A 24,763-nucleotide genomic window follows, 5' to 3' on the forward strand; every position below is an offset into this window, starting at 1 on the left:
CTCTTCCATCACGTTCCAAGGGTCTAAATTCCTGGCTTATTTGTAAAATTAACAACGAATACATGCAATTAGATTAACTTGATATTATTAAAGAATGTACTGCATGGATGACACCGTAGAATATAAAGGCAACATCTGATCCCTGCCATCCAGGAACTTACAAATACTTATAAATAAGTTGTGGCATGCTAATTAGATACAAATTAAGCAGTTGGCTGGGTGTGGTGGCTCACAACTGTAATCCCAGGACTTTGGGAAGCCAAGGCGGGTGAATCACCTGAGGTCAAGAGTTCAAGACCAGCCTGACCAATATGGTGAAACCCCCATCTCTACTAAAAATAACAAAAAAATTAGCCAGACATGGTGGCATGCGCCTGCAGTCCCAGCAACTCAGGAGGCTGAGACAGGAGAATTGCATGAACCCGGGAGGTCGAGGCTGCAGTGAGCTGAGATTATGCCACTGCACTCCAGCCTGGGTGACAGACTCCACCTCAAAAAAAAAAAAAAAAAAAAGGCAAGCTTTATCAAGTATGCAATTCTGCCATCTCAAGTTAAAAATGTCTCTACATCTCAAGTTAAATAACTATCTGGATGGGCACAGTGGCTCGTACGTATAATCCCAGCATTTTGGAAGGCAGGAGAATCACTTGAGCCCAGGAATTTGAGACCAGCCTGGGCAACACAGGGAAACCCCATCTCTCTTTTTTTTTTGAGATGGAGTTTCGCTCTGTCACCCAGGCTGGAGCGCAGTGGCACGATCTTGGCTCACTGCAACCTCTGCTGCCTGGGTTCAAGCGATTCTCCCGCCTCAGCCTCCCAATTATGTATAGGCGCCCGCCACCATGCCCAACTGATTTTTTTGTATTTTTAGTAGAGACGGGGTTTCACTATGTTGACCAGGTTGGTCTCGAACTCCTGACCTCAGATGATCCACTCACCAAGGCCTCCCAAAGTGCTGGGATTACAGGTGTGAGCCACTGCACCCATCCAGGAAACCCCATCTCTACAAAAACATTTAAAAATTTAAATAAACCATTTGGAAGATTAAAAGAAATTATTTTAAAAATTAGCCTGTCATAGCATGTGCCTGTAGTCCTAGCTACTTGGGAGGCTGAGGCAGGAGGATCACTTGAATCCAGGAGTTTGAGACCAGCCTGAGCAACATAGCAAGACTCTGCCTCTACAAAAAATAAAAAAATTAGCCAGGCACAGTGGCACGTGCCTATAGTCCTGCCTACTCAGGAGGCTGAGGTGGGAGGATCGCTTGAACCCAGGAGTTGAGGCTGCAGTGAGCTATCGCACCACTGCACTCTAGCCTAGGTGACAGGGCAAGACCCTGTCTCTAAAAAAAAAAAATTAAAAATAAATCCTAAGTGTAACCACTAAGCTTAAGGACCCAAGAGTGAACCCTTTGTAAAATTAGGCTGGAAGATGCAGTATTTATATTCTTGCTTTTTTTTTTTTTTTTTTTTTTTTAATGAGCAGCTTGGACTGACAAAATACTAGCCTGGCCAACATGATGAAACCCCATCTCTACTAAAAATACAAAAATCAGCTGGGCACGGTGGCATGCGCCTGTAATCCCAACTACCTGGGAGACTGAGGCATGAGAATCACTTGAACCTGGGAGGTGGAGGTTACAGTAAGCCGAGACCGTGCCACTGCACTCCAGCCTGGGTGACTGAGTGAGACACAGTCTCAAAAAACAAACAAAAAAACGAAATTAGAATATGTATCAAATCCTTTACTTACCAGTGGAAGGCTTTTTCCAGGAATGTTGGGGAAGTCATGATGTTCATTATGATAACCTACATTGAAGGTAAATAAATTCAGAGGCCCATAATATGAGTAAGTTTCGTGACCCTTTAAGAACATGTAATGCTCAGCTATAAAATGTCCAGAAATCGGGTGCAAACCCAGGCCAAGTAAAGATGCTGCCAACATGTAGACTAAGGATTTAATTCCCAAAAAGTAATAAATTAAAATGTCAAATGTGACCTGGGCCACGATATTGATAACTTCCAAATAAGTAATTGGTTTGGGGTTGATGAATAGAGGTCGAAAGGCATAGAAGAGAGGCTGAAGAATAACCCATATAAACTTTCTGAAAGTGGTACAGAAGAACCAGCCCTCAAAATCGGTAGGAATATCTACATCGACGCCATCAGCTCCAAGGTACCGGTGATGATCCATGTGATATCTCTTAAAGGAAATTGAATATGGAACCCCAATAGGAAGATTAGCAAACATTCCAAACCAGCGATTCCACATTGCTTTGCAGTTGCCAAAGGCAGCATTGTGGGAAATCTCATGAATAGCCAGAGTCATTGAGTGGTTAATGCAACTGCCAAACACATAGGCCCCAAATATGACCCATTTCCAGTCCAAGTCTTTTACTATGTAAAATGCAGCCAACTGGGTGAGAAACATCATAATTATAATCCATATCAAATTGGGATCAGGTTTCATCAAGGACTTTATCTCTGGATACTTTGCTGTAAAGAAAAAACAAAAAAACAGGAACTAAGAAAAGTATATAATAGTTCAGCAATTATAATTAAATTAACACCCATTAAACTAACACATTAAATTTGTTCTGCAAATAATATTCCCTTTACTAGATACTTTAGTTAATACTAATAACACAGGGAAGGATTCTTCTACTAGTAAAGTTACGAAATATGTCACAAACATTTGCAAATTTATGCAGGAAAAATTAGCCTCAAACTTTTAGAAGTTCCACATTTTTTGTATTAAAATGTGTGTTATTTCTGTGTTTAGACAGAGGTACAGCATTCTTACCTCATATAAAACAATTAAATTAACACATCTGACAAAGGATAGAATATAATATGCATTTTGTAGTTACCCTAAAATCATGAAACTCGTATTCACAGTTCTCTCAGACAAATCAACATGCTCCAAGTAATTCTGTACTGAATTTTCCAAAGTTGTAATAGTATATAAAAACCAATACTACAGGCTGCCAATATAATCAGGGAAAGAACAGTCCTTTCAACAAATGGTGCCACAACAACTTGTTAGCAACAGGCAAAAGAATGGATTCGGACCCCTACCTCACACCACACACAAAAATGAACTCAAAACAGATCACAGACCCAAATTTATAAGAAAACTATAAAACTCTGATAAGAAAACAGAAATAAATCTTCATGGCCTTTGTGGTTCCTTAGATACTATAACAAGTACAAGTGACAAAAGAAAACAGAGAAATTGGACTGCATCAAAAACTCTTCTGTTGCAAATGATACTGTCAAGAAAGTGAAAAGATATCCACAGAAGCGGGGTTATGTTTGCAAATCATGTATCTCATAAGGGACCTATATCCAGAATATATGAAGAACTCTTACAACTAATAATCCAATTAAAAAATGGGCGAAGGATCTCAAAAGACATTTCTCCAAAAGATATGAAAACAGTCAAGAAACACATGAAAGATGCTCAACATCGTTAGTCATTAGGAAAGTGCAAACTGAAACCACAGATACCACTTCACACTCACTAGGATGACTATAATAAAAAAAAAAGTAGGTAAAAACAAGGATGTGGAGAAATTAGAACCCTCATACTTTGCTGGTGGGAATGTAAAATGGTGCAGCTGCTTTGGAAAACTGTAGAGCAGTTCCTCAAAATGTTGAACACCTGGTATATCCATACAAAGGAATATTATTCAGCCACAAAAAGGAATGACACACTGACACATGCTACAACATGAATGAACCTTAAAATATTTATATTTAGAAACAGGGTCTACCTCTGTCACTCAGGCTGAAGTACAGTGGTGCCATCATAGCTCACTACAGCCTCAAACTCCTGGACTCAAGTGATCCTCCTACCTTAGTCACCATAGTAGCTGGGACTACAGGAGCATGTCACTGTGCCCAGCTAAAATCTTATGCTAATGGCTGGGTGCAGTGGCTCACACCTATAATGCCAGCACTCTGAGAGGCCAAGGCAGGAGGATCGGTTGAGCCCAGGAATTCAAGATCAGCCTGGGCAACATAACAGGACCCTGTCTCTACAAAAAAAAAAAAAAAATTAAAAATTAAAAAATTTTATATTATGCTAAGTGAAAGCCAATCATAAAAGATCATATATTTTATGATTTCATGTATATGAAATGTCCAGAATCAGCAAATCTATAGACCACAAAGTAAATTAGTGGTTATCTAGGTAGAAGTAGGGGATATGAGGGACTGCTAATGAGTATAGGGTTTCTTTTGTGATGATGAAATGTTCTAAAGTTACATGGTGGTGACAGCTGCATAACTCTGTGAATATACTAAAAAAATACTGAACTGTACACTTTAAATGAATAAATCATGATAGTTGAATTATAATCTCAACAAAGCTATTGGCCAGCTGCTGTGGCTCACACCATTAATCCCAGCACTTTGGGAGGCTGAGGCATGAAGACTGCCTGAGGCCTGGTGTTCGAGACCAGCGTGGGCAACAGAGACTATTTCTACCAAAAATAAAAAAACATTAGCTGAGGTGAGGTGGCACAAGCCTGTAGTCCCAGCTACTTGGGCGCTGAAGTGGGAGCATCACTTGAGCCCAAGAATTTAGGCTGTACTCCAGCCTGGGCAACACAGTGAGACTCTGTCTCAAAAAATAAAACATTAGGCCGGGCGCGGTGGCTCAAGCCTGTAATCCCAGCACTTTGGGAGGCCGAGGTGGGCGGATCACAAGGTCAGGAGATCGAGACCACAGTGAAACCCCGTCTCTACTAAAAATACAAAAAATTAGCCGGGCGCGGTGGCGGGCGCCTGTAGTCCCAGCTACTCAGGAGGCTGAGGCAGGAGAATGGCGGGAACCCGGGAGGCGGAGCTTGCAGTGAGCCGAGATCGCGCCACTGCACTCCAGCCTGGGCAACAGCGTGAGACTCCGTCTCAAAAAAAAAAATAAATAAAAAAAAAAAAAAATAAATAAAAAATAAAACATTAAAAAACTGTATCACTGAGAAAGTACAGCAGTGAAGGAAGCATTTCTTGTGATTTATTCTTTTTTTTCAGACGGAGTCTCACTCTGTTGCCCAGGCTGGAGTGCAATGGTGCAATCTCAGCTCACTGCAACCTCTGCCTCCTGGGTTCAAGCAATTCTCCTGCCTCAGCCTTCCCAGTAGCTGGGATTATAGGCGCCCGCCACCACGCCCAGCTAATTTTTGTATTTTTAGTAGAGACGGGGTTTCACCATGTTGGCCAGGCTGGTTTTGAACTCCTTACCTCAGGTGACCTGCCCACCTCAGCCACCCAAGGACTGGGATTACAGCCATGAGCCACCCAGTCCAGCTCATCCTCACTAATTTCAAAGAGATACCTTACAAATGAACTTTTAATGTGAACTCTAAATGTAAACTTAAAGTGTACAAATGTTGGTTGTTCTATCAGGCCCCTTCCCTCCCCTGCCAAAAAACTGAACACTTTCAGAAAGATCTCTTATCATTTGTGTATAATTTAAACAAATCTAAAGATTCTTCTCTTTCTACAGGTTATTCCATCTCCCACCCTGAAAGAGAACACTGGTATTTACACCTGCATGGAAAACGTACTTTCATTGAGAAATAAGTAGTCCTTTTACTTTCCAAGTGAAATGGTTCAGTGATAAGTTTGTGGAGGAAAAAAGGCTCAGTGTGAGGTATTAATCAGCACCTTCTTACTTCCTTCATTTCTTTTTTTTCTTTTTTTTTTTTTTTGAGACAGTCTCACTCTTTTGCCCAGGCTGGAATGCAGTGAGGCAATCACGGCTCACTGCAGCCTCTACTTCCCCAGCTCAAGTGATCCTCCCACCTCAGCCTTTTGAGTAGCTGGGACCACAGGCACATGCCACCATGCCCCACTAATTAAATTTTTTTTTTTTTTTTTTAGAGAGAGGGAAAGGTTTCACCATGTTGCCCAGGTTGGTCTCAAACTCCTGAGTTCAAGTGTTCCTCTCGCCTCAGCCTTCTGAGTAGCACGACACAGGCATCACGCCTAGCTAATTTTTTAATTTTTCATGGAGATGGGGCTGTTCTGAACTGGCCTCAAGAGATCATCTTGCCTCAGTTTCTCAAAGCGCTGGGATTACAGGCAAAAGCCACCACACCTGTCCTGATTTTCAGAATATTAAATAGGTCAGCTTCAGTATTCCAGAGTTGGTTTTTACACAGGTAGGCACCAGATTATTCCTATGTAACATGTAGATAAGGCATTGATAAAATGTATCATATGTGGCCTGGCAGGGTGGCTCATGCCTGTAATCCCAGCACTTTGGGAGGCCATGGCAGGCAGATCATCACAGGTCAGGAGTTCCGAGACCAGCCTGGCCAATGTGGCAAAACCGTGTCTCTACTAAAAATAAAAATAGAAAAACTTAGCCAGGTGTGGTGGCGGGCATCTGTAATTCCAGCTACTCGTGAGGCTGGGGCAGGCAGAACTGCTTCAACCCGGGAGGCAGAGTTTGCAGTGAGCCGAGATTGGGTCACTGCACTCCAGCCTGGGTGACAAAATGAGACTCCGTCTCAAAAAAAAAAAAAAAAAAAGTATCATGCTATCTCATATCAAGTATGTGTAAGTGATTTGCCAAACAAATTACTACTAGCAGGCTGAGGTATGCCCATCACTTGAGCCCAGGCTGCCGTGATCATCATGCCTGTGAACAGCCACTGCACTCCAGCTTAAGCAACAAAGGAAGACCCTGTCTCTAATGGAGTGTAGGGGAGGAGGAAGGGAATTCAAGAACCGAAATTTACCGGGTGCAGGGGCTTACGCCTTTAAAATCTCAGCACTTTGGGAGGCCAAAGCGGACGGACTGCTTGAGCCCAGGAGTTCAAGACCAGCCTGGGCAACACGGAGAAACCCATCTCTACAAAAAAACAGAAAAATCAATCGGGCATAGTGGTATGTGCTTGTGGTCCCAGCTATTCGCTTTTTCTTTTCACTGGGCAAATGAATGTTGAGAAGAAAATCTAATGAAATACTGTATATAAGGAATAATGTCTCATGTTCAACTCACCGTTTCCTCGATTTAAAAAAATTTTGCGCGTGCGTGTAAATGGGGGTCTCACTGTGTTACTCAGGATGGTCTCAACTCCTGGGCTGAAGCGATCCTCCCGCCTCGGCCTCCCAAAGTGCTGGGATTACAGGCCTGAGCTACCGTGACCATGGTCTCAACTCCTGGGCTGAAGCAACCCTCCCACCTCGGCCTCCCAAAGTACTGGGATTACAGGCCTGAGCTACCGTTTCCTCAATTTTTGAAGAAACAGTATAGGTTAAAAAGCTCGTGATCGGCCAGGCACGGTGGCTCACGCCTATAATCCCAGTACTTTGGGAGGCTGAGGTGGGCGGATCACAAGGTTAGGAGCTCGAGACCATCCTGGCTAAAACGGTGAAACCCTGTCTCTACTAAAAATACAAAAAATTAGCCGGGCGTGGCTGTGTGCGCCTGTAGTCCCAGTTACTCGGGAGGCTGAGGCAGGAGGATGGCGTGAACCCGGGAGGCGGAGATTGCAGTGAGCCGAGATCGCGCCACTGCACTCCAGCCTGGGTGACACAGCGAGACTCTGTATCAAAAAAAAAAAAAAAAAAAAGAAAGCTCATGCTCTGGCCGAGCACAGTGGTTCACGCCTGTAATCCCAGCACTTTGGGAGGCCAGGTCGATCACCTGAGGTCAGGAGTTCGAGACAAGACTGGTCAACACGGTGAAACCCTGTCTCTACTAAAAAAAAAAAAAAAAAAAAGTTAGCCAGGCGTGGTGGTGGGCGCCTGTAATCCCAGCTACTCAGGAGGCTGAGGCAGGAGAATCTCTTGAACCCAGGAGGCAGATGTTGCAGCGAGGAGAGATCGCGCCACTGCACTCCAGCCTGAGCAACAGAGTGAGACTTGTCTCAAAGAAATAAACAAAAACCAAACACATGCTCTGGAAGAGGCAACTGAATGCGCATTAGAATCTCTTTAGCATTCAGTCAGGCGTTCTTATTTCATTTTTTAAAACAGCGATAATACCAACCTAGTAGAATTACCAGGAGGATGAAATTGGGTAATGTTTGTAAAGCATTCCACGCAATCCCTGGTATATTAGGAGTAACCTGGGAGAGATGAGCATTCTCTATATAACACAGAAGGCCCGAATCCTCTGGAGAGTTAAGTGCTCTCAATAAGCTGTCAGGGGACCAGCGGGCCACGCCACGTATTTTCCCTATTTGGCAAGTCTTCCATTTTCAGTCTTTTCATCCACAAAACCGAGATGGATGAAATATGTCTACGAATCCGCCGTTCTTACGTCCCAGGCTTGCCGTGAGGATCAATAGGACAAGCGGCGTAAACTGACCAGGGCCCATCCAGTCCGAGAAGCCCCAGGGGGCATAGGGAGGGTCGCCGGCCCCCTCCCCGGGCCCGAGGCCGGGACTGCGGCCGCCCCCGCCAGTACTGCCCGCTAGCGCCCGACACCATGAGCCAGGCTCACGGGTAGGCCCCGGGATGCCCAGGACCACACCCTGCCCCGCACTCTGGCAGCCCCGGCGCCAGCACACTCTCACCTCGGCCCGCTCCGGAGGAGGGGGAGGAGGGAGAGGAAAGGGCGCCCATCTGAGGGCACAAGAATCTTCCAGCGTGAGGATCTAACCCAAGGCTGGCGCAGCCGGGGTCACCCTTCGCCCCAACCGGCCGGCGTGGGCCTGACGGGGACTCCCGCGCTCGGGGACGCGCCTGCGCCTCTTCGCGGAAGGGTCGGAGCTGCGCGGCCCCAAGGACCCGTCCCTCCCCCGTGCCTCGCCCAGCCTCTCCCGCGCTGACCCGCGGGCTGGCGGCCCCAGCGGCGGCGGGACGCGGCGGGGAGCGGGCTGCTAACTGGCCTCCGGCGCCCACGGCCACGCAGGGCCCGCGAGGGGAGAGCGCGCCCCGGCGCCGGGAGGCCGCGCACGCACATAACGGGGCGCCCGCTGGCCCTCACCCAGGATCTCCCGGCGCCGGTCGGCGTGGGGCTGGTCGGTGTAGACCCACTCGAAGTCTTCCCGCGACACGCGGCTCCCCATGGCGGCGGAGGTGGCTCGCAGGCTCGCTGTCGGCTCTCGCTCCTGGCCGTCTCCTCAGAGGTGGCTGCGGCGGCTTCCCGACTCGTGTGGTGTCGGCCGACTGCGGCGGAGCGCGGAGGAGACGGAGGCGTGGGCGGAGTCCCGAGGCCCCGCCCCTCGCGGCCCGCCCGCCTCCCTGGGTGTAGGGCGCGTGGCGCTCCCGGGTGTCAGTGCGGTGCTGGCTCTCAGCAATTCTGGGAGGCTGGGTTCTGAGTTTTGGTGACTTGGCTACCAGCCAGGATGCCGCGTTCTTGCGAGTGCCCGCCCCTGAGGCCTGCTGCCCCGGAGCCCCGAGAAGATGCAAAAGGGAGGAAAGGTCTCAAGTGAGATAAACCTGCCGCCTTAGCGCCTCCGCGAGTGGAGCACCGGGCACAGCTGCGATCACACCGAGTCTGGAGGTGCCGGAGCCCTTCTTAAATGGCAGCTGGCCTAAGTTTTGTTTAATTTTTAAAAGCAAATTAGCCATTGGGTCATATTTCGCTGCCTTCTAGAAATAATGCCTCAGGGAAAAAATGCAGAGTGCGTGACAATTAAAAGCTAATCAAGTAAAACACCATTGTTAAGAGGGGGAGATGATATGGGATTTGTTGTTGTGCTTGAATTATTGTAGAGTGACCATGTTTGTGAAGAGATGATTGCTCAACCTTTCATCTATCTGTCGCAGAAGTAATCAACCACAACCTCTTCCTGAAAGAAATGTTTTGAAACCAAACTAATTTTGTTTCAACATTAGCTACCACGTCTACATCAAAGAGCAACTTAAGGATTACAAAAAGAAGATAACCAAAGCGGGTGTGCCTCCTAATCAACATGCTGTTCACGCACACACGGCACACACACACACACACACACACACAAACAAATCTGATCAAGCCCCTAGATCTGACTGCTAATTTATTGAAAATAGAAAGGACATTTGGCCGGGTGCGTTGGCTCACGCCTGTAATCCCAGCACTCTGAGAGGCCGAGGCGGGTCCATCACCTGAGGTCGGAAGTTCGAGAGCAGCCTGAGCAGTAGGGTGAAACCCCGTCTCTACTAAAAATATAAAAATTAGCTGGGCATGGTGGCAGGCGCCTGTAATCCCAGCTACTCAGGAGGCTGAGGCAGGAGAATCGCTGGAACTGGGAGGCAGAGGTTGCAGTGAGCTGAGATGGAGCCACTGCACTCCAGCCTGGGCAACAGACTGAGACTCCTTCTCAAGAATAAAAAGAAGGCCGGGCGCGGTGGCTCAAGCCTGTAATCCCAGCACTTTGGGAGGCCGAGGCGGGCGGATCACGAGGTCAGGAGATCGAGACCATCCTGGCTAACACGGTGAAACCCCGTCTCTACTAAAAATACAAAAAGAAATTAGCCGGGTGTGGTGGCGGGCGCCTGTAGTCCCAGCTACTCCGGAGGCTGAGGCAGGAGAATGGCGTGAACCCGGGAGGCGGAGCTTGCAGTGAGCCGAGATCGCGCCACTGCACTCCAGTCTGGGCGACAGAGCTAGACTCCGTCTCAAAAAAAAAAAAAAAAAAAAAAAAAAAAAGAATAAAAAGAAAATAAAATAGAAAGGACAGAGAAATGTGTTAAACTGGGCCACGGGGATGAAACTAGCAAGATCCAACTCTGGGAGGCTCTATATAGGACAATGTCTGGGTTCTGTAATAAATAAAATTCAAGGAAAAAAAAAGAGAAGAGAAACCTATAGATTAAAAGGAGTTTAAAAGACATACAAACCCATTGCATGTGTTGACCTTATTTAGATTCGGATTGAAATAGTTTTAAAACATTGACATGAAATAATTGAACTCAAATATCAATTGGATATGTGATGACGTTAAGGAATTATCAGTTTCTTTTTTTTTTTTTTTTTTTTTTTTTTTGAGACGGAGTCTTGCTTTGTCACCCAGGCTAGAGTGCAGTGGCCGGATCTCAGCTCACTGCAAGCTCCGCCTCCCAGGTTCACGCCATTCTCCTGGCTCAGCCTCCCGCGTAGCTGGGACTACAGGCGCCCACCACCTCGCCCGGCTAGTTTTTTGTATGTTTTAGTATAGACGGGGTTTCACCATGTTAGCCAGGATGGTCTCGATCTCCTGACCTCGTGATCCTCCCGTCTCGGCCTCCCAAAGTGCTGGGATTACAGGCTTGAGCCACCGCGCCCGGCCTGGAATTATCAGTTTCTTAAGTGTGATAATAATATTATGTTTATAGTGGGTTTTATTTTTTTGAGATAGAGTCTTGCTCTGTTGCCCAGGCTAGAGTGCAGTGGTGGCCTCATGTCTCACTTCAGCCTTGACCTGAGCTTAAGCCATCCTCCCACCTCAGCCTCCCGAGGAGCTGGGATCACAGGCGTGCACCACCATCCCTGGAATTTTTTGGCAGAGTCGGGGTCTCACCTTGTTGCCCAGGTTGGTCTCAAACTCTTGGGCTCAAGTGATCTCAAAGTATTGGGATCACAGGCATGAGCTACCACATCCGACCCCAGGAGCATTATTAGTAAATCCCTAAGACCTGCTCAGTACATTCACTTCTAAGACAGAGGGCCAGCACGGCTGAGGCGTCTAGCAGAGAAGGCTCTGAGAGCAGAGGGAAGACAAAACAATGACACCTGGAGTGGAGGCCTGAAGGCTCATCAGAGCCCAGCAAGGGTTATGTCTGCAGGGCATGCTAGCAAATGCGGGGCTGGGACAGCCTCGGGAGGGTCCCAGTGTCGAAAAAGGAGTAGGATTTGATGATGGATAGATACACAGGTCTGATCATGCAGGAGCTTTTCAGTTGTTAACAACATGGTGGAGGAAAAAGAAGGTGGGGAGCGTCACCTGGAAAAGGACAGCTTTGTATTTGCCAAGTTTCATCTGGATTGGCAGATGGCACATGAAGCTGATAATTGGACTCAACTGAGGAGGAAGTTTTCAGGTGCTGACAAGTAAATGCATCCTTGCAGTTCAGAACGCAGTTTCTATCACAGGCATGTGTGAACTGGCACACCAGTCCAAAAGCAGGCCAGGTGCTCGTGTCTGTATTCTGAGCACTTTGGGAGGCCGAGGTAGGGGGATCACTTGAGGGCAGGGGTTTGGGACAAACCTGGGCAAAATGGCGAAAACCCACCTCTGTACAAAAATACAAAAATTAGGCCAGGTACGGTGGCTCACGCCTATAATCCCAGCACTTTGGGAGGCCAAGGTGGGCGGATCACAGGGTCATGAGATCCAGACTATCCTGGCTAAAACGGTGAAACCCTGTCTCTACTAAAAATACAAATAATTAGCCAGGCGTGGTGGCGGATGCCTGTAGTCCCAGCTACTTGGGGGGCTGAGACAGGAGAATGGCGTGAACCCAGGAGACAGAGCTTGCAGTGAGCCAAGATTGCGCCACTGAATTCCAGCCTGAGCGACAGAGCCAAACTCCCTCTCAAAAAAAAAAAATTAACTGGGCGTCGTGGCCCATGCTTGTGGTCCCACCTATTGGTGAGGCTGAGGTGGGAAGATTGCTTGAGCCCAGGAGGTCGAAGCTTCAGGGAGCTGAGAAATGAGCTGAGACTGTGGCACTGCACTCTAGCCTGTGTGACAGAGTGAGGCTTTGTCTCAAAAACATTAAAAAATAAATAAATAAAAGGAAAAAGAAAGAAAAATGCAGAGTTTGAAAAAAAAATGTGGATTTGGACATACCTTTTTTTTTCTTTTGAGACAGAGTTGCGCTCTGTTGCCCAGGCTGGAGTGCAGTGTCGCGATCTTGGCTTACTGCAACCTCTGCCTCCTGGGTTCAAGCGATTCTCCTACCTCACCCTCCCGAGTAGCGGGATTACAGTCGTGTGCCACCACATCCAGTTACTTTTTGTTTTTTTAGTAGAGACAGGATTTCACCATGTTGGCCAGGTTGGTCTTGAACTCCTGACCTCAAGTGATCTGCCCACCTTGGCCTCCCAAAGTGCTGGGATTACAGGCATGAGCACCACACCTGGCTTGGACATTCTTTTTTTAAAAAAAAGTTACAATTCATTTAATAGCAACTGGTAATCATGAAATTTTCTTATTTTGTTTATACCTTCTTTAAACAGGAGTCTGCAAATTAGCACTGATCTTTTGCAAAACTCATTACATGTACTGCCATTTTTCTTTTTTTTTTTTTTTTTGAGACCGAGTCTCGCTCTGCTGCCCAGGCTGGAGTGCAGTGGCCGGATCTCAGCTCACTGCAAGCTCCGCCTTCCGGGTTTACGCCATTCTCCTGCCTCAGCCTCCCGAGTAGCTGGGACTACAGGCGCCCGCCACCACGCCCGGCTAGTTTTTTGTATTTTTTTTTTAGTATAGACGGGGTTTCACCATGTTAGCCAGGATGGTCTCGATCTCCTGACCTCGTGATCCGCCTGTCTCAGCCTCCCAAAGTGCTGGGATTACAGGCATGAGCCACCGCGCCTGACCCAGAACTCTTTTAACCATCTTTACAGCAAACTGCAGATTTAAATGGTAGTTCCTTAAAAGCCCAAACTTTGAGGTCCAAAATCTTTGGGAATACCAGTATATTCAGGCATCATTCCCTTTTCCAAACCTGCCCTTGCAATCATATTCATCTCTGAGGCATGCCCAAATTAGGGAATCCACTAGTTTCATGATTTTATCCTTTGCTAATTAAGCTGAGATTTGTCCTCTTGACAAATCTGTGAAAGCCAATGAATAGTCAACAACTTTCGGGAGTTTTGTCAGGGTAGAAAAAATGATGAATTATCCCCATTCCCATCTCGACCTGTGGTCAGTGGTTTTCATACCTTTCTTTTTCCCTCCCTTCTTCCCTCTCTATTTTCCTCCCTCCTTCTTTCTTCCTTTTCCTTCCTTCCTCCCTTCCTCCCTCCCGCCTGCCTTTCTCTCTTTCTTTCTTCTTTCTTTTTCTTTCTTTCTTTCTCCTTTCTTTCTCTCTCTTCCTTTCTTTCTTCTTTCTTTCCTTCTTTTTTTCTTCTTCTTCTTCCTTCCTTTCTCCCTTCTTCTTTCTTTCTTTCTTTCTTTCTTTCCTTCTCCTTCTCCTCCTCCTCCTTCTTCTTCTTCTTTTTCTTCTTCTTCTTCATTTCTTTCTTCTTTCTTTTCTCTCTCTATCTCACTATCTTTCTCTCTCTCTCTCCTAAGCAGTCATTTTCTTCAAATAATATTTTTAAGTCAAAGAATTACGCCTCCTACCCTTCATGAAAACCTGATGAAAGGGGATTGTTATGATCACACTATAAAAGTTGGCCAGATTTAGAGACAGAAAGAATAATAGAGATTAACAGGGGGTGGGGAAGAGGGGAGTGGGGAGCTAGTCTTTAATGGGTATGGAGTTTCTCTTTGGCTGATGAAAAATTTCTGTAAATGGATAGTGGTGATGATTGAACAAATTTGTGAATATACTTAATGCTACTGAATTGTACATGTAAAAGTGGTTAAAATGGTAAATTTTGTTATGCATATTTACCATGATAAAAAATGAACAGAGCCTCAGAGAAATTTCGGACATAATTGAGCTCATCAAAATACAGCTGATGGGAATACCAGAGGAGAGGAGAGAAAAGGGCAAGAAAAAAAAATCAAAGGAAAAATGTATCTAAAATGATCTAAATTTGATGGAAAACATTGATCTACACATCCAAGAGATGCAGTGAACCCAAGTAGAGGCCAGGCGCAGTGAACGCCTGTAATCCCAGCACTTTGGGAGGCCGAGTCAGGCGGATCATGAGGTCAGGAGATCGAGAACATCCTGGTTAACACGGTGAAACCCCGCCTCTACTAAAAATATAAAAAATTAGCCAGGCGTGGTGGCGGGCGTCTGTAGTCCCAGCTACTCAGGAGGCTGAGGCAGGAGAATGGCGTGAACCCGGGAGGTGGAGCTTGCAGTGAGCCGAGATCGCGCCACTGCACTCCAGCCTGGGTGACAGAGCGAGACTCTGTCTCAAAAACAAAACAAAACAAACAAAACAAAATGAACCCAAGTATAATGAACACAAAACAGAGATCCCCTCAGATGCATTATGATAAAATCCTGAAAGCCAAAGAGAAAATCTTGAAACAGCAGGAGAAGAATGACTCATCACCGAAAAGGAGACCCTGATATGACGAATAGGTGACTCCTCATGAGAAACAGTGGAGGCCAGAAGGCAGTGGGATGGCATATTCAGAGTGCTGAAAGAAAAAACTTATCAACCAAGGATCTGTGTCTAGCAAACTATCTGTCAAAAATGAGGGCAAGGGGTCCGAGTGTTATGGCTCATGCCTGTAATCCCAGCACTTTGGGAGGTTGAGGAGGGCCGATCATGAGATCAGGAGTTTGAGACCAGCCTGACCAACATAGTGAAACCCTGTCTCTTAAAAAAGTACAAAAATTAGCCAGGCGCAGTGGTGCGCCCCTGTAGTCCCAGTTACTCGGTAGACAGAGGCAAGAGAATCGCTTGAACTTGGGAGGTGGAGGTTGCAGTGAGCCGAGATCATGCCATTGCACACCAGCCTGGGCATCAAGAGTGAAACTCTATCTCAAAAAAAAAAAAAAAAAGAGAGAGAAGAGAATTTCTTTAGAGAGAGTTGGTACCAGGTTGCGCTGCCCATCCTTGCTGCACACCCTCTGGTGGCAGAAGGAACTGTTTGCTTTAATTACAGCCAAGTGAAGAGAGTTTCTCAGAACCATTCCTCGAACTTGACTTTTGTGTTTGGAGAGACAGAGGGGCTGGTACCTGACTTGGACTTGAGCATGCCTAAAGGTGAGGGGCAATCAGAAGCTGTCCATGGTCACTGAGTATGGACAGAGGGTCTCTGCTGATAGCAGCTTTTCTACCAGGTTGATCAGGTATAGGTGGACCAGATGTGTAACCATTTGACAAGGGCTAGATTTGGTTGCTGTCTATGGCCTCATAGGTCATGCATCCTAATGCTTCGTCTTGAGGGAACATTTACCACCAGATGCCTAGGGCTAAGGAGGGGTTCCTGTGAGTCAGCTGTACGGTAACTCGGAAGAAAAATTCATGGTGAAGGTAACCCATGAGGAGATTATTTAAAAACCAATGGAGGGATGAGAGCAGTGGCTCATGCCTGTAATTTCAGCACCTTGGGAGGCTGAGATGGGAAGATCACTTGTGGCCAGGAGTTTGAGGCCAGCCTGGGCAATGGAGCAAGACTCTGCATCTATCAAAAATAAAAATAATTAGCCGGGCATGGTAGTCCCAGCTACTCAGGAAGTTGAAGCGGGAGGATCACTTGAGCTCAGGAGTTCAAGACTGCAGTGAGTGATAAAGCAAGATCTTGTCTCTTAAAAAAAAGAAAACAACAGCAACAACAACAACAGTGGGAAATGCCTTGGGGTAAACAATCTCAAAGTGTGATCTCTGCCTCAACCAAGAGACACACATGACAGATTCTAAACATACCAGTAATGCAGATTTTTTTTTCTTTTTTCTATCTCTCCTCCCCACTGGGTTAGACAGCAGAGAGTCTGGCAGGAGAGGGAGGAGGAAAAGCAAAGAGAAGAAATGGAAGACATCCTCCTTCCTGCCCTTCTCCACTGAAAAGGAGAAGCCCAACTCAAAGCTTCTCTGAAGTTGAACTCAGGCCTGACTTACAGAAAGAGGAAAGAAGCGGGTGGGCACAGTGGCTCATGCCTGTAATCCCGGCACTTTGGGAAGCCAACGCGGGCAGATCACCTGACTTCAGGAGTTCAAGACCAGCCTGCCCAACGTGGTGAAACTCCGTCTATACTAAAAATGCAAAAATTAGCTGGGCCTGGTGGCAGGCACCTGTAATCCTAACTACTTGGGAGGCTGAGGCAGGAAAATCGCTTGAACCTGGGAGGTGGAGGTTGCAGTGAGCCGAGATCGAGCCACTGCACTCCAGCCTGTGCGACAGAGCAAGACTCCGTCTCAAAAAAAGAGAAAAGAAAGAGGAAAGAAGCTTTAATCAATTGAGACAATAAAGTCTTTCTTCGGATCAGGCTGGATTTTTAAATAACCGGATAAAGGTGAGTAATTTGTTAGTGACCAAGAGAGTCTCCGGGACCTGCCCGAGATTCCTTCTGGGATCAGGGCAGAACAATGCAACAGGACAGTCTAAAAGAGCAGTTACTGAGAAGAAATGAATCTGCTTCCATTTGCACCCTTCCAAGTCTAGCTCATGCAAAAGCAGTTGTACTCAGATGACTCTCACCAGCAGCCATAAGCTGTGGCTACTCACCAGCAGCCACAGCTTATGAAAAAGGAAATTGACAACGGAAGAGGGTGAAGGGGCATAGGCAAGAAGAAAAGTCTTGAACTAGTGAGCACTGAAATCAAAACCACAGGATTAGAGAGATTTCCCCCATTTCATGTATGAGGAAGCAAATACTTCCAGAATGTGAGTGACATGTCTTAGATCACACAGCTTAGAGCACATTAGAGGCTAAAAAGGGAAAAGCTTGTCTGGGTTCCAAATCCCAAATAGAAGATGGACTTGATCCAGAGGTGACTCATGGTGGGGAAGGCGGGGTCCAGGATCCAGGAAAACACCATGAACTGATAGAGCAGTTCTGTAGGATGAAGCAGCTTTATCTATCTGTGTGAAACCAACAATATGAATGAGTGGAGAAAATAGCGCATAGCTTTCATTCTTCCAGAGTCTGAATTTTGCAGGGGATTGACTGGGATTGAGAATACATTTGTAAGAGATTTTGTTTTTTTCCCAAGTTTTTGGTTTTTAAGAAAACAAGGTCAGGCCAGACGCGATGGCTCACGCCTGTAATCCCAGCACTTTGGGAGGCCAAAGCGGATGGATCACGAGGTCAAGAGTTCGAAACCAGCCTGGTCAACATGGTGAAACTCTGTCTCTACTAAGAATACAAAAATTAGGCCAGGCGCTATGGCTCACCCCTGTAATCCCAGCACTCTGGGAGCCTGAGGCGGGCGGATCATCTGAGGTCGGGAGTTTGAGACTAACCTGAGCAACGTGGAGAAACCTCATCTCTACTAAAAATACAAAATTAGCCAGGTGTGGTGGCACACACCTGTAATCCCAGCTACTAGGGAGGCTGAGATGGGAGAATCGCTTGAACTCGGGAGCTGGAGGTTGCAGTGAGCTGAGATCGTGCCATTGCACTCCAGCCTGGGTGACAGAGTGAGACTCCGTCTCAAAACAAAAACAAAAACCAAAAACCAAAAAACCAAAAAACAAAAAAACAAAAAACAATTCTGGGGCCTGGGAAGTCCAAGATAAAAGCACTGGCGTATTCAGTATCTGGTGAGGGGCTGCTGCTTTGTTCATGGATGGCCGTCTTCTGGCTATAACCTTACATGGCAGAAGAGTGAAGGAGTTTTGTGGGGTCTCTTTTATTTTTTTAATTAATTAATTAATTAATTAATTTTTTTGAGATGGAGTCTCGCTCTGTCTGTCACCCAGGCTGGAGTGCAATGGTATGCTCTCAGCTCACTGCAACCTCCGCTTCCTGGGTTCAAGAAATTCTCCTGCCTCAGCCTCCCAAGTAGCTGGGACTACAGGCACCCGCCACCACCATGCCTGGCTAATTTTTGTATTTTCAGTAGAGATGGGGTTTCACATGTTGGCCAGGCTGGTCTCAAACTGCTGACCTCAGGTAATCTGCCTGCTTCGGCCTCCCAAAGTGCTGGGATTACAGGCGTGAGCCACCATGCCTAGCCTGGGGTCTCTTTTAAAAGAACATTAACCTCATTCATGAAGGCTTCACCCTCATGACATAATCACCTCCTCAAAGCCCAACCTCCTGGTCTCCTCCCCTTGAGGATTAGGCTTCAAGGCATACATTTTGTGGGGACACAAACTTTCAGTCTATAGGAGCTGGTTTAATTGTTGAATAGGTAATACACTTCCATGGTTTAAAAATAGAAAAACATATAGAAGGTGTCTAGTGATAAGCTCCTCCCAGCTCCTGTTTCTGTTGTTATGTTGTCAAACCCCAAAATATAACCACTGTTATTGATTCCCTGTGCATTTTTCTAGATTTTCTTTCCTTCTTTCTTCCTTCCTTCCTTCCTTCCTTTCTTTCTTTCTTTCTTTCTTTCTTTCTTTCTTTCTTTCTTTCTTTCTTTCTTTCTTTCTTTCTTTCTTTCTTTCTTTCTCTTTCTTTTTCTTTCTTTCTCCCTCCCTCTCTTTCTTTCTTTCTTTCTTTCTTTCTTTCTTTCTTTCTTTCTTTCTTTCTTTCTTTCTTTCTCTCTCTCTCTCTCTCTCTCTCTCTCTCTTTCTTTCTTTCTTTCTTTCTTTTTCTTTCTTTCTTTCTTTCTTTCTTTTTTCTTTCTTTCTTTTCTTTCTTTCTTTTCTTTCTCCTTCCTTCGTTCCTTTTTTTTTTTTTTGAGATGGAGTCTCTCTCTGTCTCCCAGCCTGGAGTGCGTGCAGTGGTGTAATCTCAGCTCACTGCAACCTCCGACTCCTAGATTCAAGTGATTCTCCTGCCTCAGCCTCCTAAGTATCTGGGACTACAGGCGCAGACTACCATGCCTGCCTAAGTTTTGTATTTTTAGTAGAGGTGGGATTTCACCTTGTTGGGCAGGCTGGTCTCAAACTCCTGACCTCAAGTGATCTGCCCCCCTCAGCCTTCCAAATTGCTGGGATTACAGGCATGAGCCACCGTGCTGGCCTAGAGTTTCTTTATGCATATGCATGCCACTACTTAGCACTACAGTCATGAACTGCTTAAATATGGGGATGTGCTCTCAGAAATGCATCATTAAGTCATTTTGTTGTATGAATATCATAGAGTTTACTTACACAAACCTAGATGGTTTAGCTTACTATACACCCAGGCTATATGGTACAGCTTATTGATCCTAGACTACAAAACTGTATCGCATGTTCCTGTTCTGAATACTGTAGGCACTTATAGCACAGTGGTATTTGTGTATCTAAACACATAAACATAGAAAAGAAGCAGTAAAAATATGGTAGTATAAGCTGGGCGTGGTGGCTCATGCCTGTAATCCCAGCACTTTGGGAGGCTGAGGCAGGTGGATTACTTGAGGTCGGGAGTTCTAGACCAGCCTGACTAACATGGAGAAACCCCGTCTCTACTAAAAAATATAAAATTAGCCTGGCGTGGTGGCACATGCCTCTAATCCTAGCTACTCGGGAGGCTGAGGCAGGAGTATCACTTGAACCTGGGAGGCAGGGGTTGTGGTAAACTGAGATTGCACCATTGCACTCTAGCCTGGGCAACAAGAGTGAAACTCTGTCTCAAAAAAAAAAAAAAAATATATATATATATATATGGGACTGTCATAGAATATGCTGCTGCTTGTTGACTGAAATGTTGTTATTCAGCATGACTCTATATTATTTCCCTCTTTATTTTTCACAAAAGTTAGTATACTGTAATACTATTCTGTATTTTGTTATTTCCCTTAGCAGTCTTGGAAATATATATATATATATATTTTTCTTTTTGAGACAGAGTCTCACTCTGTCTTCCAAACTGGCGTGCAGTGGCACAATCTCAGCTCACCGCAACCTCCACCTCCTGGGTTCAAGTGATTCTCCTGCATAGCTGGGATTACAGACACATGCCACCATGCCTGGCTACTTTTTGGATTTTTTTTAGTAGAGACAGGGTTTCACCACATTGGCCAGGCTGGTCTCGAACTCTTGATCTCAGGTGATCCACCCACCTTGGCCTCCCAGAGTGCTGGGATTACAGGCATGAGGCACCATGCCGGCCTTTTTGTTTTTTTTTTTCTCTGTTTGAGACATAGTCTCACTCTGTCTCCCAGGCTGGAGTACAGTGGCACGATCTCAGCTCACTGCAACCTTTGCCTCCCAGGTTCAAGTGATTCTCCTGCATCAGCCTCCCAGGTAGCTGGAATTACAGGTGCCCACCACCATGCCCAGCTACTTTTTGTATTTTTAGTAGAGATGGGGTTTCACCATGTTGGTCAGGCTGGTCTTGAACTCTTGACCTCAAGTGATCTGCCTACGCTGGCCTCCCAAAGTGCTGGGATTGCAGGCATGAGCCACTGCACCTGGCCAGAAATATTTATGAGCATATAGATAATTTTCTTATTTTTACAGGTGCCTAGTATTATATTGTAAGGATATATCCCAATTTATGAAACCTGTCTCCTATTGATGGATATTTTACTATTATTTTTTGAGACAAGGTCTTGCTGTCACTCAGGCTGAGTGCAGTGGCAGCTCACTGCAGACTTGACCTCTTGGGCTCAAGCCATCCTCCTGTCTCAGCCTCCCAAGTAGTTGGGACTACAGGTATATGCCACCAAGCCTGGCTAATTTTTTTTTTTTTTTTTAATTTTAAATTTTAAATTTTTGGTTTTGGTAGAGACAAAGTCTTGGTATATTGCCCAGGCTGGTCATGAACTCCTAGATGCAAGCAATCCTCCCACCCTGGCCTCCCAAAGTGTATTTTTTTTAATAGTTTCTTTATTCTCAAATGGTAGTGACTGTTTTGATATTGGTGGGAATTTTAATATAAATTTCTTTTATGACACCAAAAGTGATGAAACTGTTTTCTGTTTGGGATGGCTGATGGTCATGACCCCTACTGGTTTCAAGAACTGTCCCTGACCAATACTAACTTTCGTATTTTCTTCCTACTTTCTCCTCCCTTTTACTCTTCTTCCTCTCTTCTCTCGCTCCATTTTCTTTGTTATTGCTAAATATGGGGAGCTAAGGGTTGTTTAGCATTTAGATTCAAAATGACAAATGTGCTTTACAGTGGTATTTCTCAAATTTTAATGTGCAAACTAATCACCAGGCGATCTTGTTAAAATGCAGATTTGGTTCTGGAATGGGGCCTGAGATTCTACATTTCACAGAAGCTCCTATGTGATTCAGAGGCTGTTGATCCATGGGCCACACTGTAAGAGGCAGTGTCCTCTTACAGTAGGGTTACAGGAACTGTTTATCTTTAGCACTTTCTTGTAAGCTTGCTCCAACTCTCCAAAGAAAGAACAAGCAGTTTAGCCCTCTTTTCTCTCTCTCTCTTTTTTTTTTTTTGAGACGGAGTCTTGCTCTATTGCCAGGCTGGAGTGCAGTGGTGCGATCTCAGCTCACTGCAGCCTCTGCCTCCCGGGTTCGAGCTATTCTTCTGCCTCAGCCTCCCAAGTAGCTAGGACTACAGGCACACACCACTACGCCCAGCTAATTTTTGTATATTTAGTAGAGATAGGGTTTCACCATGTTGGCCAGGATGGTCTCAATCTCTTGACCTCGTGATCTGCCTGCCTCGGCATCCCAAAGTGCTGGGATTACAGGCGTGAGCCAAAGCGCCTGGCCTAGCCCTCTCTTCTCTACCCCACCCCAAGTAATTCTCTTTGGCTTGGCCTTGAGAAGGGAGGGGTGTTCCCCTTGTCTTATCACAGAAAAGTACATCTTAGGTGTTGCATTCTGGAGTCAGTTTTGCTATTTACATCGCTGCTTCACAGATTCTTAACAAATCAGTTAATTTGAATTAGACTTTTGTTCAAACCAAAGGAGAGGAGGAAAAAGGTTTAAAAACACAAAAGCTGAGAAAGTTGACAGCTATTTAGTTGCGTCTCCTTGAACAGAATTTATTGAATTAGGGGAAGTTTGTCCTTGATTTGTATTTCCTTTATAGTTATCAGTTGTACATTTTGGCCAAACACCCAACTGCTCACATTTCTTGTGTGTATGATTTACTCTAATTTTGCTTTGAGGAAATGATCAATCAGAAAACAGAGGGATGTAGGCCGGGTGCGGTGGCTCATGCCTGTAATTCCAGCACTTTGGGAGGCCGAGGCGGGCATATCACCTGAGGTCGGGAGTTTGAGACCACCTGGCCAACATAGTGAAACCCCCCATCTCTACCAAAAATACATAAATTAGGTGGGTGTGGTGGCACACACCTGTAATACCAGCTACTTAGGAAGCTGAGGCGGGAGAATCCCTTGAACCCAGGAGGCGGAGGTTGCAGTGAGCCGAGATTGCACCACTGCACTCCAGCCTGGGCAACAGAGACTCCATACAAACAAACAAACAAAAAAACAGAGGAATGTATACCAGTGAGTTGAGATACATCTTTTTGGAAAGAACATCATCTTTAATGAATTCTGTAAGAATTGGTGCCGGGCGCGGTGGCTCAAGCCTGTAATCCCAGCACTTTGGGAGGCCGAGACGGGTGGATCACGAGGTCAGGAGATCGAGACCATCCTGGCTAACACGGTGAAACCCCGTCTCTACTAAAAAATACAAAAAAAAAACTAGCCGGGCGAGGTGGCGGGTGCTTGTAGTCCCAGCTACTCGGGAGGCTGAGGCAGGAGAATGGCGTAAACCCGGGAGGCGGAGCTTGCAGTGAGCTGAGGTCCGGCCACTGCACTCCAGCCTGGGTGACAGAGCGAGACTCCGTCTCAAAAAAAAAAAAAAAAAGAATTGGTTCAGCAATTAACATGGGGAAGTTCATACAGGTGAGATCTTTTAAAAAGTTTTTTAAAGAAAAGCAAAAAAGCAAGAATACTGGTGAAGATCCTTGGTTTCTAACAATGTCAATCTATTACACAGCAATTGAGCCACCTGGAGAATATGAAAATTCAAATTTCCACCCTCATCTGCCTTCTGAAGACTGGGGATACACAGCGGCCACCTTTATCTTTCTAGGCTATCTGGATGACTAGAACACAGTAATGGTGCTAGGACAATTGACACCACTGCTGTCACCCTCACCCACAGTATAAAGTTACCTGTGATCTCTTTTCTGAAAATCTAAGCTGTCTACAGGCTGGGGTTAAAGCACTTAGAGAAGTTTTATCTTCTTCAGAGAACTGTTTTCAGCAATTCCCTACCAGTTATACCTTTAAGAAACAGGTTAAATGGATGTATATGATTTTATTTTTTTGTTAAGCATTTAGTTTTGGAACTGGAAGTAGTCTTGAAAAGAGAACTAGTACCCTGCCCTTGCAGGGCAAAAGAATTGGTAGTTGCTACTTTTCTACTGACCAGCAGCATATATTATAGGAATGTGACATTTTTGGAAACAGAGTCTTGCTCTGTTGCCCAGGCTGGAGTGCAGTGGCGTGACCTCGGCTCGCTGTAACCTCCACCTCCCCAGCTCAAGCAGTTCTCATGCCTCGGCCTCCCTAGTAGCTGAGACTACAGATGTGCGTCACCATGCCTGGCTAATTTTTGTATTTTTAGTAGAGATGGGGTTTTGCCACATGGGCCAGTCTGGTCTCAATCTCCTGGCCTCAAATGACCCACCCATCTTGGCCTCCCACAATGCTGGGGTAGCAGGTGTGAGCCACCGCACCGGGCCGGAAGGGGACTTTACACGTCAGTAGCCTCAGAGCACATCTACTGCCAGGACTTCCTCTGAGTTTAGATTACAGGTTCTGGAAGCCTTAAAAACATTCTCTTTCACTTGCACACCTAGGTGCAAGTTTAAGGTTACTTGCGTAACCTTAAAAGTTGCCTCCACCAAGCCCAACTTTTTTTTTTTTTGAGATGGAGTCTCGCTCTGTCACCCAGGCTGGAGTACAATGGCATGATCTTGGCTCACGGCAACCTCCGCTTCCTGGGTTCAAGCAATTCTCCTGCCTCAACCTCCGGAGGAGCTGGGATTAGAGGTACCTGCCACCACGCCCGGCTAATTGTTGTATTTTTAGTAGAGATGAGGTTTCACCATGTTGGCCAGGCTGGTCTCGAACTCCTGACCTCATGATCTGCCCACCTTGGCCTCCCAAAGTGCTAGGATTACAGGTGTGAGCCACCGTGCCCAGCCTAGCCCAGCTTTTTCTTTATCTC

The 24,763-nt window shown here is 45.9% G+C and overlaps 2 protein-coding genes across 2 annotated transcripts in view; both read right to left on the minus strand.

Moving 5' to 3' along the window:
• CNIH4 (cornichon family AMPA receptor auxiliary protein 4) overlaps positions 1 to 24,763 on the minus strand; it is a 728,363-nt gene that overhangs the window by 195,612 nt on the left and 507,988 nt on the right. The gene's annotated exons all lie outside the window — the stretch shown is intronic.
• Positions 1 to 24,763, minus strand: part of DEGS1 (delta 4-desaturase, sphingolipid 1) — a 347,277-nt gene that overhangs the window by 1,326 nt on the left and 321,188 nt on the right. The window contains exons 2-3 of the mRNA XM_050760794.1: positions 8,950 to 9,122; positions 1,753 to 2,495 (exon numbers count right to left, since the gene is read on the minus strand). Of these exons, the coding sequence (XP_050616751.1) occupies positions 1,753 to 2,495; positions 8,950 to 9,031 (825 nt within the window). The 5' untranslated portion in view covers positions 9,032 to 9,122. The remainder of the gene's footprint in view (positions 1 to 1,752; positions 2,496 to 8,949; positions 9,123 to 24,763) is intronic.

This window comes from Macaca thibetana, chromosome 1 (genome assembly GCF_024542745.1).
Source record: "Macaca thibetana thibetana isolate TM-01 chromosome 1, ASM2454274v1, whole genome shotgun sequence".
NCBI classification, from domain to species: domain Eukaryota; kingdom Metazoa; phylum Chordata; class Mammalia; order Primates; family Cercopithecidae; genus Macaca; species Macaca thibetana.